The sequence below is a fragment of the Oryctolagus cuniculus genome, chromosome 1 (genome assembly GCF_964237555.1).
Source record: "Oryctolagus cuniculus chromosome 1, mOryCun1.1, whole genome shotgun sequence".
Classification (NCBI taxonomy): Eukaryota; Metazoa; Chordata; class Mammalia; order Lagomorpha; family Leporidae; genus Oryctolagus; species Oryctolagus cuniculus.
Window position 1 is genome coordinate 232749000 of NC_091432.1, and position 12416 is coordinate 232761415.

At 60.2% G+C, this 12416-nt stretch overlaps 1 protein-coding gene across 15 annotated transcripts in view; it reads right to left on the bottom strand.

Annotated features, from left to right (window-relative positions):
- The window catches only part of FNBP1 (formin binding protein 1), a 122200-nt gene that overhangs the window by 37865 nt on the left and 71919 nt on the right, over window positions 1–12416 (bottom strand). For all 15 annotated transcript variants that reach the window (XM_070058004.1, XM_070057991.1, XM_070057982.1 and 12 more), the window contains exons 5-6: window positions 6208–6270; window positions 5784–5888 (exon numbers count right to left, since the gene is read on the bottom strand). In XM_070058004.1, the coding sequence (XP_069914105.1) occupies window positions 5784–5888; window positions 6208–6270 (168 nt within the window). The remainder of the gene's footprint in view (window positions 1–5783; window positions 5889–6207; window positions 6271–12416) is intronic.

Here is a 12416-nt window from a genome sequence, read left to right on the forward strand (position 1 = left end):
ACATACATTCACAATGCTCACATTCACACAGAAACACATACATACACACACGTGCTCCCATCCACATATACACACACGCACACACACACGCTCACTCACACATCCTGGGGTCCACGTCCATCTCGGGTTGGGGCGGGGGAGTGACCGCTGCCGCCTGGCTGCCGTCCGTCCCTGACTGTGCTGCACAGCCCGGAGCTGTCGGGCGGCTGCCCCCTGGGAGTGAATGGGCCCTCCACGGCTCTGGCTGGGCGCTGACGCCGGTGTGAGAGCGGCGACAGCAGAACCGCGCTGGGCGCGCCCTCCCTCCCTCCCTAATTCTGCGTCGTCTTCTCTTGCTCTGAATAAAAAGCCGCCTTTTTAAGTTTCACACACTAAGCCGCAGCCGCAGTCGCAGCACTGACTTCCCTCCCGCGAGCAGACCGAGCACTTCCCCGTTCACTTCTCATCTAATTGTCTTCTCCGTTGCCGCAGTGAGCGGTTCCCTCGGGCGGCCGGGGCCAGACGTTTTACGACACGGAGGCCGGGGGCGTGCTCAGGACTGCTCGCGGGTTCGGGAAAGACGTCAGCCTGGTGGTGACGGCCGTGGCGCAGCGAGCGTGGAACGGCACCACGCCTCGCATGCGGAGCGGCGAGGTAGCCGACTGGCCGGAGACGTTCCCACAAATGGTAAAAATAGTCCACACTCCGCGGCTCAGCTGGCGCGGGGCGGGGGGGGACCCGGCCTGCTTCCGGGCCCGGACACCCACGCCGACCCGAGGAGCCTCCCGGAACAGCCAGGGACACGGAGCCTCCCGGAACAGCCAGGGTCACTCGTGCTCTGAGCTGGTTACCCTGAGGATCCCTATTCACGGTCAACTCCTTCTTCCTCCCTGAAAGCTGACAGCGACCCCTTACTGTCGCTTCTCCTTCACAGTAGTCCGTGGTAGGACGATGACACACTAAAGCACAGCTCTAGGGTAATTAAAAAGCCCAGGAAATGTCAACTTGTATCACATACTGGCCTAGCGCTCTACTTTAACTCACAAATGCCCCAGGACGGCCTGTGCTGCTCACAGAAGGGCATCCGCTCAGGATTTAAAAAGCTAAAGACATTCAGAGCCAAACACTTCCAGGGACCCTAACGCCGCCCGAAAAACCGGCACGCAGGCTCCCGCAGAACCAGGGCTCTCCTGAGACTTCCCGGACGTCTCCTCGCACGGGGTTACAGAACGAGGACCCAGGGCGGCGCAGGAGCGGGGGTCGGGGACCCTCGCTGTGCCGGGAATCCTCCCAGCGAGGGCCCTGGGTGAAGGCCTCACGGTGACCCCACGTGGCCGACGACCGCCTGTAAACCGAGCCCTGGCGGCTGAAGGCCCAGACGAGCTGGAATTCAAAAACCATAACTTGAGCCGCGCTGTTTGCGACCGCGGGCTGCAGTTTCCGTGAGACAATGTCCCATTCTGCGTTTGCAAATTATGTCAGAGGCAGCGGTCCCGGGGCGCGGGCGCGGCAGAAAGGGAACGATTCAGTGCCCGCGCGTGCCCTCGGCTGGATGCAGGCATTTGCCAAACACTGCGCTCTCTGTCCAGAAACATTAGTCCACATTCCAGTCATTTTGATAACCTTCTCCTTTGTCTCCCCAGCACCACGCGAGCCCCCGTGGCATCCTCAGAACTCGGAGACGGCCGGCCCCCAGCACAGGCAGACGCCCACCCCCAGGTCGTCACCAGCCCGCCTCTCAAGAGGTGCTTAGGGGCACACGGGAGATTTCACAACACGGCAAACGCGGCGGCAGGGGAAAAAAACGGAAGGCAAATTCCTCAAAGCCGAACACCAGTGATTCTCCATCCGCGGCCCTGCGGGTGGCCAGGGGACAGGTGAGTCACAGAGCAAACGGATGGATGAGAACCCTTCTCAGCTTCGGGGCTGAACAAAGCCAGAGACAGACGGGAGAGGCAACAGACCACGAAGACACGATCCCGCTAGAATTTCCCAACGACTGGACTGTCCCAGGTTCCCGGCTGTCCCGAGCGCTCGGTGTAACCAAGCCGGCTGGGAGGACCTGACCTCCACCACCTTCAGCACAGGCTGCGCTCAGCTGCAGCCTGCACGGATGACCAGTGCCACAGCACCCACCGGCCCCTCACCCACGCAGCTGACCTCCACGCCACGAGGTCCCGCATCCCTCTGATGCTGCAGCAGGCTGTGCCACTGCCTGTGATTCCAGCATCGCATGAGCACAGGTGCACAGGTTCAAGTCCCGGCTGCTTCACTTCCCATCCAGCTCCCTGCTGATGCCTCTGGGAAGGCAGCAGAAGATGGCCCAAGTGCTTGGGCCCCTGCACCCGCGTGGGAGACCCGGGTGAAACTCCTGGCTTCAGCCTGGCCTCGCTCTGGCTGTTGTGGCCATCTGGGGGGTGAACCAGCAGATGGAAGACCTCTTTCCTTTTTTTTTTTTTTTTTTTTTAAAGATTTATTTATTTTATTTGAAAGTCAGAGTTACACAGAGAGAGAAGGAGAGGCAGAGAGAAAGAGAGAAATCCTCCATCCGATGGTTCACTCCCCAACCAGCTGCAACGGCTGGAGCTGTGCCGATCCAAAGCCAGGAGCCAGGAGCTCACTCCTGGCCTCCCACATGGGTGCAGGGGCCAAAGGGCCTGGGCCATCTTCCACTGCTTTCCTAGGCCACAGCAGAGAGCTGGATGGGAAGAGGAGCAGCTGGGACTAGAAGCGGCGCCCATATGGGATGCTGGCGCTTCAGGCAAGGGCATTAACCCACTGTGCCACTGTTCCGGCCCCAGACCTCTCCCCCCCCAACTCTGTTTCTCTAACTCTGCCTTTCAAATAAATAAATAGATCTTTTTTTAAGAATTATTTTATTTATTTGAAAGTCAGAGTTACACACAGAGAGAAGGAGAGAGAGAGAGAGAGAGAGAGAGAGAGAGAGAGATCGGTCGGTCTTCCATTCTGCTGGTTCACTCCCCAAATGACTGTAATGGCCAGAGCTGAGCTGATCCGAAGACAGGAGCCAGGAGCTTCCTCTGGGTCTCCAACGTGGGTACAGGGGCCCAAGGACCTGGGCCATCCTCCACTGCTTTCCCAGGCCACAGCAGAGAGTTGGACAGGAAGAGGAGCAGCCAGGACTCAAATTGGCGCCCAGGTGGGATACTGGTGCTGCAGGCGAGGGCTTTAACCTGCTACGCCACCTCGCCGGCTCTCAATCTTTTTTTTTTTTAAGAAAAAAGTTTGACTTCTTTGAACATATTTGCAAAATAAAAGAAATCACACAACATGAAATTAACACTAGGCAACGCTAAGAGTGAAAACACTGCCTCGACTCAGCCTGGTGCTGGCACACGGCTCCCCGGGCAATACAGTTAGGAGCGGGGGGAACAGCCAAACTGCTGTGCGTGGGGAATCGCAGTGTCAGGTCACACTGAAAGCAAAGGAACTCGGGAGCTCCCACATCCAGACGCCGCTCCACCAGCTTCCCTGGCTGTGATGCCACCCGCGACGCCGTGGAGGGAGCAAACAGGACGCTCAGGGAAGAAACAATGAGGAAAAAAAGACAACAAAGCCCAGCACCGCATTTTTGGAAGTACTCAAGCGGCTAGCAGCAAGTGGGCTGAGCGGAACACGGACGTCCGGCGGCCGCACTGCAGGTCCCTGCTCGGGATCGGACCTCGGGGGCGGGGGAAAGTCCTCTTGGAGATCACTGGGCCACGGGAGCCTGAACTCACAGAATCACGCAGACCCAAGGCTCACGGTGCGAACCCAGACTCATGGATCTCCCAGCTTGGGTGCGATCCCAGTAACGCCTGCCCCCCGGACAGCCCACAAGCCGTACTTGGCTCCGAACGTCAGCTACCACAGAACATTCTGGAAGCAATCCTGGGTCCACGCTCTCATGACAGTGAGCCCCGGCTCCATCGTGGAGAGCATAACTAAGAGTAGGGAAATCCACAAAACTGCAGGCTTCCGGCACGACTACGAGGTCTGGGGAGGGCAGGTTGGTGGGGCCGGCAGAATGAACCCAAACCCGGGCAAGGTGCCGCCACTGCCTTAAGACAAGGGATTGATGCAGAACGCCACACCCCGCTGTTCACTCGGATGGACGCAGCCTCTCTCGGAAGCGAATGCTCCCAGGGACCCTACGTCTCCCAGGAGGGAGCCCAAGGACTCTGGGACTCAGCGCAATGCAAGGGGAGAGAGGAGCAAACAGAGCGACACCCACAGAAGATGCCAGCAAGGACTGATAGAGAAATGCCTCTGTGTGCAGCCGTAACTACGCGCAGCCACGCGGTTACACAGTAGTAAACAGCAACGGGAACGGAACTGATACAGCAAATAGATGACAAACAACCAACCTTGCGGGTAAACAGCCAGGACGCCACAAAAGTGTGGCGAGAATTACCGTGGAGCGTGTTACGGGCGACTCACTGCTGATCAGTTTGAGAATTCCTGACACAGTGGATTCAGAATCACAAAAACGCAACCCACCAGGATCGACCGAGGAGCAGACAGAAAAAACTGGATCGCTGTGGCACAGCAGGTTAAAGCCCTGGTCTGCAGCACCCGCATCCCATGTGGGTGCCTATTCGAGTCCCGGCTGCTCCACTTCTGATCCAGCTCTCTGCTGTGGCCTGGGAAAGCAGTAGAAGATGGCCCAGGTCCTTGGGCCCCTGCGCCCGCGTGGGAGACCTGGAAGAAGCTCCTGGCTCCTGGCTTCGGCCCTGGCTATTGCAGAAATTTGGGGAGTGAACCAGCGGGTGGAAGGCCTGCCCCAACTTACTCTTTTTTGTAAAGATTTATTTATTTATTTGAAAGGCAGAGTCACGGACACACACGCAGAGGTCAACCCTCCGTCCGCTGGTTCACTCCCTCAAAGCCCACAACAGCCAAGGCCGGGCCAGGCCAAAGCCAAGGAGCTTCTTGCAGGTCTCCCACGGGTGGCAGGGCCCAAGCACCTGTGCCATCTTTTGCGCTTCCCCAGGCCATCGGCAGGGAGCCGATCGCAAGTGGAGCAGCCGGGACCTGAACTGGCGCTGCGTTGTGGGCTGCCGGTGTTCCCAGGGGCACAACGCTGGCCCCAGAACACGTATGCTCACATATTAAGTAATTCCAGAGAACACACTGAGTCTTGAGGAGGGGGCTGAGCAGAACTGAGTGCCTGCTACTTCCCTCCCAAAATCATCTCCAGTGAACATGGCCAGGAGAGCAGCAGGGCGAGGCCGTGCAAGGGCCGACAGCCGTGGGCGGCGGTGACTTCCACCGAAAGGGCACGCACCGGGCCCTGGGAGGAGCCGGCACCAGCCTCACCACAGCTCTAGCCGCTCCGGAGAAACAGCGCCAGTCCAAGCCCATGGCACAGCAGCGTCTGCGGGGGCTCTGACATGTGAGCCGCGGGCGGCCTCCAGCCACTGCTGCCCCGAGCCGCGGGCGGCCTCCAGCCACTGCTGCCCCGAGCCGCGGGCGGCCTCCAGCCACTGCTGCCTGTGAGATAGGATGAGGACCCTCCGTCGGGTTCCAGCGGCATTCCGAGTGGCCAGGCGCATCCAGGGGCGCTCGGCCGCCCGCCCTGACGCTCCAGAAACGCACTTTGCTTTGAAGAGCCGTGAAGAGAGCGGCACAGCTCGTGAGACCACCCCCACCCCCGGCAATGCACTCCCCGCATCCTAGCGCCAAAGCGCCCGCGGAGGTCCGAGTGTGTGCGTCCCCGGGGCCGGGGCCCGGTGCGCGCGCGCGCACACACACACACACACACACACACACGGAGGCCGGAGGCGCTCTCGGCCGCACCTCACCTTCTCCACGTCGGCCTTGGTGACGTTGATGTCGGCGTCCATCTTCTCGAAGTACTGCTGGGCTCGGTCGGCCTCTTTGCAGTCACGCTCAAACCGCCTCTTGCTCTGCAAGGCAGGGGAGGGGGCGTTGCCGACGGAGGCCCGAGGCGCCCACGCCAAGCAAGGGGTCTGGCTGCACCCCAAGCCCACCCTCCACGAGCCCGTCGGCCAGGTGGCCTCTCAGGAGTGACGTTAAAGCCTGCGCTCGCGGCCACCAGAGCGGCCACACTCGAGCCGGCACGGCGGTTCCAGGGACAAATTACGCCCAACTGGGAGAGAACCGTCACGGCGGCGGCGTGTCCCGTCCGCCCGCGATCGGATCAAGCGTAAACTGAGTGCCAACGGGAAGGCCCACGCACACGTTCGCGGGCTGCTGTCCACTTACTGCCTCGAGCTGCTTCCAGCAGGTCTCTATGTGCTGCTGTGCCTTCCGCCCGTCATGGAAGTTCTAGAAAGGGGACAAGACATCCGCGGTCAGCAGCCGCCTTCTCTCGCACGGACACGGGAGAAACAGTCCACACAGTGACATTTAAATATCGAATGCTGGGGGCCGGCGCCGTGGCATAGCGGGTAAAGCGGCTTCCTGCAGTGCCCGCATCCCATATGGGCACTGGTTCATATCCTGGCTGCTCCACTTCCAATCCCGCTCTCTGCTATGGCCTGGGAAAGCAGTAGAGGATGGCCCAAGTCCTTAGGTCCCTGCACCCTCATGGGAGGTGCAGAAGAAGTTCTCTGGCTCCTGGCTTCGGGCCAGGCAAGCTACAGCCATCGTGGCCATTTGGGGAATGAGTGAGCCGGCAGGTAGAAGGTTTCTCTCTGTCTCTTTCTCTCTGTAACTCTGGCTTTCAAATACATAAGCAAGTAAATAAATAAGTAAATATCGAGCACTGAGTGTGTGTGCTCCAAAGAGATTTAAGAGTTACAGATCACAAGAGGAACTGGAAGCGAGCAGGGTCGCAGGGTCCCCCACAAAACTTCAGGTCCCGATGACTGGATCTGCAGGCGCTGTTTCCACAGGCGCACAGCAGCGCCGTGGGGCGGGGACCGCCATCACTTCCGCCGCCTCTGGGACCCACGCTCCAGCACCACGCTCATCCGAACCCCACCATTCGGCTGTCTTTACTCCATCAGAGAAACTGCAACATCCCACCGCTAATTTCAGAACATTTTTCTCACCCCAAAGAGAAGCCCCGAGTCTCTCAGCTGTCGCCCTCCCGCTGTCACCGCGGCTCTGCCTGCGGGGGTGTCCCGTGCGGACCCGGTCACACAGGAGCAGGAGGACGTCTGTGGCTTTACCGAGTACATCATCCCCATGCGCACCGGTCTCACCCGGGCCAGGCATTAATTCCTTTTTGTCACCAAACGATGCTGCAGTGTGTAGCTACACCACGTCTCCCACACTGTGCCTGTCCTTCCTCACTTGGCAGACACGGGGCAGGGGTGAGGCCGGGTGCTACAACCGACGCTGCTAGATTTGAGTACGAGCTGTGTGTGGTCGGTTGCTTTAAACACTGCTTTAGGGGCTGGCGCTGTGGCACAGTGGGTTAATCCGCTGTCTGCAGCACTGGCGTCCCATATGGGCACTGGCTCGAGTCCCGGCTGCTCCACTTCCGATCCAGCTCCCTGCTAATGCACCTGGGAAAGCAACGGAAGATGGCCCAAGTGCTTGGGCCCCTGCACCCACGTGGGAGACCTGGAAGAAGCGCCTGGTTGCAGCCAGCAGATAGAAGACCTCTGTCTGTCTCTTCCCCCCTCAACTCTGCATTTCAAAATTAACGTAGGGTCTGGCAGGCTTCCTTATGTGAACAAGCAAGAGCCAGTGGAGGGCTCTGAGCTCAGATGCTGGGGGGGGGGGGTCCCACAGAGGGGGCCGCTGCGGCAGAGCTGGGGAGACGGTGCAGGTGTGATGGGATCGGATTCCAGGCATTTCTAAAAACACACACACCCCTTCTAACTGTTGGTTTATTCCTCAAATGCTCACAAGAGCCAGGGCTGGGCCAGGCAGAGGCCGGGAGCCAGGACCTCCATGGGGGTCCCCCCCAGGAGCAGGGACCCAAGCATGGGAGACATCACCCACTGCACTCAGGCGAGGAGGCAGGACTTGAACCCGGGCCTCCACTGAGACGCGGGCATTCCAAATTTATTTATTAACTGAAAAACAGGGAGAGAAACATTGATCTTCTAGCCACTGGCTCACTCCCCAGACAGCCGGAGCTGGACCAGGCAGAAGCCAGGAGCCAGGAGCGTCCTCTGAGTCCCTCCCATGTGGGTGCAGGGGCCCAAGCGCTTGAGCCATCTTCCTCTGCCTCCCCAGGCGCATCAGCAAGGAGCTGGATAAGAAGTGGAGCAGGCGGGACTTGAACTAGTGCTCGGATGTGGGACGCCGAACCGGCAGATGGCAGCTTAGCTCAATGTGCCGCAACGCCAGCCCCCAGGTGGCATCTCAGCCACCGTGCCAGAGGCCGGCCCGGAGTATCTTTTGATCCATCAAAGATTCTCAGGGCGGGCGGGTGGGGGTAACGGGGCACCGGGTGAGCCCGAGGTTGCTGGTCTGGGCGGGGAGCTCAGACGTGTGGCTGCGGGTGTGAAGGTGCTGAGACCTGTTCGAGGCTCCAAGCAGAGAGCCCGACGTTCACTGGGACCTGCGCCTGTGCTCAGCGGGGCCAGCCCAGGAGATGAACAGGCACGAGGGGTGCTGACAGTCGGAGACCCGGAGACCGAACAGCGTCAGCAAGGAAAACAGACTGCAGAGGGAGAGACGCTAGGCACACACGGCTCTGTCAAGGAAACTGTGTCTTTTTTGTTAAATTTTCTTTTTCCTTTTTTGTTAAAGCTTTATTTTATTTGCTTGAAATGCAGAGTTAGCGAGAAGAGGGAGGGAGGGAGGGAGGAGAGGAGAGGAGACAGGAGACAGGAGAGGAGAGAGAGGCCTTCCACCTGCTCGTTCACTCCCCAAATGGCCACAACAGCCGGGGCTGGGCCAGGCAGGACAAAGCCAGGAGCCAGGAGCTTCTTCTAGGCCTCCCATTTGGGTGCAGGGGCCCAAGGACCTTGATCATCCTCTGCTGCTTTCCCAGGTCCATTAGCAGGGAGCTGGATGGGAAGTGGAGCAGCTGGGACTTCAGCTGGTGCCCATATGGGATGCCAGAGCTGCAGGTGGCGGCTTAACCTGCTGCACCACAGCGCTGGCCACACAATTTTTTTTTTTTAATTCAGTGAACTAAAATCACCCGTTCCTGCCATCCCCAATATCTCCTTCCTGGCTCCCCCAACTCAGCCGATAGACTGGTGGTGTCCTGGGTCCGTCTCCAGCCCATCAGCGTCCCTGGAGGCCAACTGGCCTGGGCCCACTGCTTTGGCTAGAGTGCCACGCCCAGGCCTGGCCCTGCCCAGGACAGGGATCTGCACCTGCAGCCTCTCCGGGCTGGCCGGGTCCCCGATCTTGGCTCTGGCCGGGCAGCCCTCCCAACTCTGCCAGTCTACGGCGCATGCGACCTGTGCGCCCGGAGGCTGGGAGCACCAGCACTTCCCCACAGTGACCGGTGATTGGCCTGGACCCTGCCCGCTCCTTGAATAAACCTCCTTCCTCCAATTATGGCTGTGAATGTGCCGCCTGTTTGCTGCCTGACTAGGTAGGCACTGGTGCCGGGCTGCACTGCCGAGGGGACAGGACGGCCAAGGCCACAGGTCTGTCCCTAAGTGCAGGCTCAGCGCTCTGCCCCCACACAGAAGATAACCGGGTCCCGTGTTTAAAGAACAGGGCTCCTTTATAAGGCAGTGCCGGCGCGGGTCCCCTGTGGGGTCAAGTTTCACTGTTTCTCTGCTGCACACGGGACTCTCAGGAAAAGAATTCAGGCAAGGAGGAAGGAAGGCTGTCCCCCAGGGAAAAGGGACGGGGAGGCGGAGACAAAGGCCCAGGCGGCTTGCCTGCACCCGCGCGTGGGGCTCTCCCCGCTTCCCCGGGGACGCCCCCCCCCCCCGGCCGGGCCCCGGAGCCTGGCTGAGATCTGAAATGCTGCAGCCCAGGGCGGTGAGCAGGGAGAGGAGCCCCGGACGGACGGATTGGAGAGGCCGCCCGGGTCAGCCTGTCCCGCCGAGTGCTATAAAAGGAAGCATCTCCGAAGACAGCAGGCTTCCAGAGAAGGCCAATTTTGGAAGCACTGGGATGACTGATTGAAGGCCCGCGCGGCGCATTCTCGGGCCACTCCTCCATCAGCTTGCACAGTGTGTGCCTTCCACTTCGCTGGCGAGTCCTCTCCCAGGAAGACGCCTCGGCCGCACCTCCCCCTCCGCTGCTACAGTCACCTGGAAACTTCAGCTAGGATCCTGTCATTTCACGTGGCTTAAGAGATAGGTGGGGGCCGGCGCTGTAGCATCCCATACGGACGCCAGTTAGAATCCCGGCTGCTCCACTTAAGATCCAGCCCCTTGCTAGCGCCCTGGGAAAGCGGCGGCGGACGGCTCGAGCCCAGGTCCCTGGGCCCCTGCACCACGTGGGAGACCTGGGTGGGGCTCCAGGCTCCTGTCGTAGCCATTTGGGGATGGAAGATCTCCAGTGTCTCCCTCTCTGTAACTCTGCCTTTAAATCAATCAATCCTTTTAAAAAACAGACACAGATCAAGGTGATGATGGCCACTTTCCATCCAGTCTTTCCTCCCCAGCACAGGTGCCCCCAGCACTTATTTGTCTTACTTGTTACTTATTTGTTACTTAAGGGTGTAACAGGAGCCTTAAGGCCCAGTGCGCCCTGGGGGCCCTCATTCTCCCCGTCTGTCTCTTTCTCTCTCTCTGTCTCTCTCGACCTCCTTTAAGGTACAAGTTCAACAAAGGGGCTCCCCAGATATATCTGTTGTTTGGTACAAACAATAGGAGAGCGGTTCTCCTCCGCACAGGGAGCCAGTGTGCGCCTGCAGCCGGTGCACAAAGACGGATTGTTCTCTGCACAAAGATAACCAGGCTTGTTCGGGGCCCCGCATGAAGTCATCCAGCTCTTCCCCTGACCAGAGAGGAGACAGGAAATGCCATCCCAAAGGGCCCACAGAGCCGCTCCTTATCTCCTCCGGGGAGAGGAGGCTTGGGTTTCTCTTTGCTTCTTTGAAAACCCCGTGAGGGACGCCAAGGCCACACGCACCTACTTCATTCCAACTTCTCAGCGGCACGTTAGTCTACACAGATGAAAACCAACCTTCAAGAAAAACTCTCAAGAAATTTCCTGCCGAGACAGAAAGCAAAGCCGAATCCCAGAGGACCAAAGTCGGCAGGCACGAGGGAAGAGTGGAAACGGAAAAGCTTCCCAGGGTGGGAAGCAGCACCGTGCGCAGCCATGCCGACGGCCGGGGAGGGCTCAGCGCCCTGCTCCGCCACCCGGCCGCCTGTCCCTTTAAGGCTGAAAACCGATGTGAGGACAGAAAAGGCGGGAAGAGTAGAGAGGGAACTCAACCGAGGGCAGCGGCCGTGTGCAATTTTAAATAAAACACGGAGGCCGCAGTTGAACGCAGAGGAACTGGTGACAGACGTGGGGGGTAGTGGCCCCGACACGGCGGCTCCCAGCCCCACCCGGGCCTCCCCGAGCCCCCGTGTGTCTGAGGGGTGCGGTAGTTACGTGGATCGTGCAGCTCTGCTTGCCTCACTTCTGTGCCACACCCTGCCTTTAAACCCCAAATCAGAAACCAGGTACACGCACCCTGTTTGCACCCGGTGAGGCCCGAGCGTCAGAAAAGCACCATGCGTGTGGCCCAGGTGCCACGTGCAGGGGCTCGGGCCCTGCACTGACTGCCCGGGCATCGGGCAGGGGCCGGCAGGCGGCAGAGGGGATGGAGCCCGAGTCTTCCTCCACTGTGCTGCCGCCACGCCCACATCCAGCACCGGCCCAGACCCCGCATCCTCTTCTCTGTCCAACACGATGCCCTCTCAGTGGCCTTCCAACGCCGGCGCCTCTGCAGGGCCTCCCTCGGCCGACTTCCAGAACAACCGAATGGCTCCCGTCCCCCACCGAGTCCCTTCCCCGGCACTGAGCTGCCACCTGCGCACGAGAACAAGGAGAGTTCTGGATCGAGCGCCAGGTGGACAAGCGGAGCTCTGGAGGCTGCAGCGGCCCAGGCTGGGGGCCTCACAGCCTGACTCGATCGCCCACGGCACAGGCCGACCGCGGGCCCGGGTGTGCGGGGGCCACCGGCAGCAGTGGCTTCAACAGAAGGCAGTTGGGTGCCAAGGGCCTGGGCTGTTCGGGGACTGGCCAGATGCCAGTGCCGGGACATGGAGGAGGAGGAGAGGTGGGCTGGGGCCGGACCTCGCGTGGCCTCCCTGGACACGGAAGTGTGATGGAAGCCACTGAAGACTTGGGAAGGGGAGTGGCACCGTCTGAGCTGCGTCACAGCAAGCCCGAGCTGGCTGCCCTGCAGGGGGACGTGCAGGGGACGACTGAATGGGGGTGGGGACAGGAGGCTGTGGCCCGCGCCTTCCCTGGGCAGAGCTGGCTGGGAGACGGGGCTGGCCACGGGCAAGTGTGGGAGGTGAGTGAGGAGGGTCAGCGCAGCATTCCCAGGGGACAGGAGGACCAGCTGGGCCGGGAAGAAAAGAAAAGAGAGAAAAGTT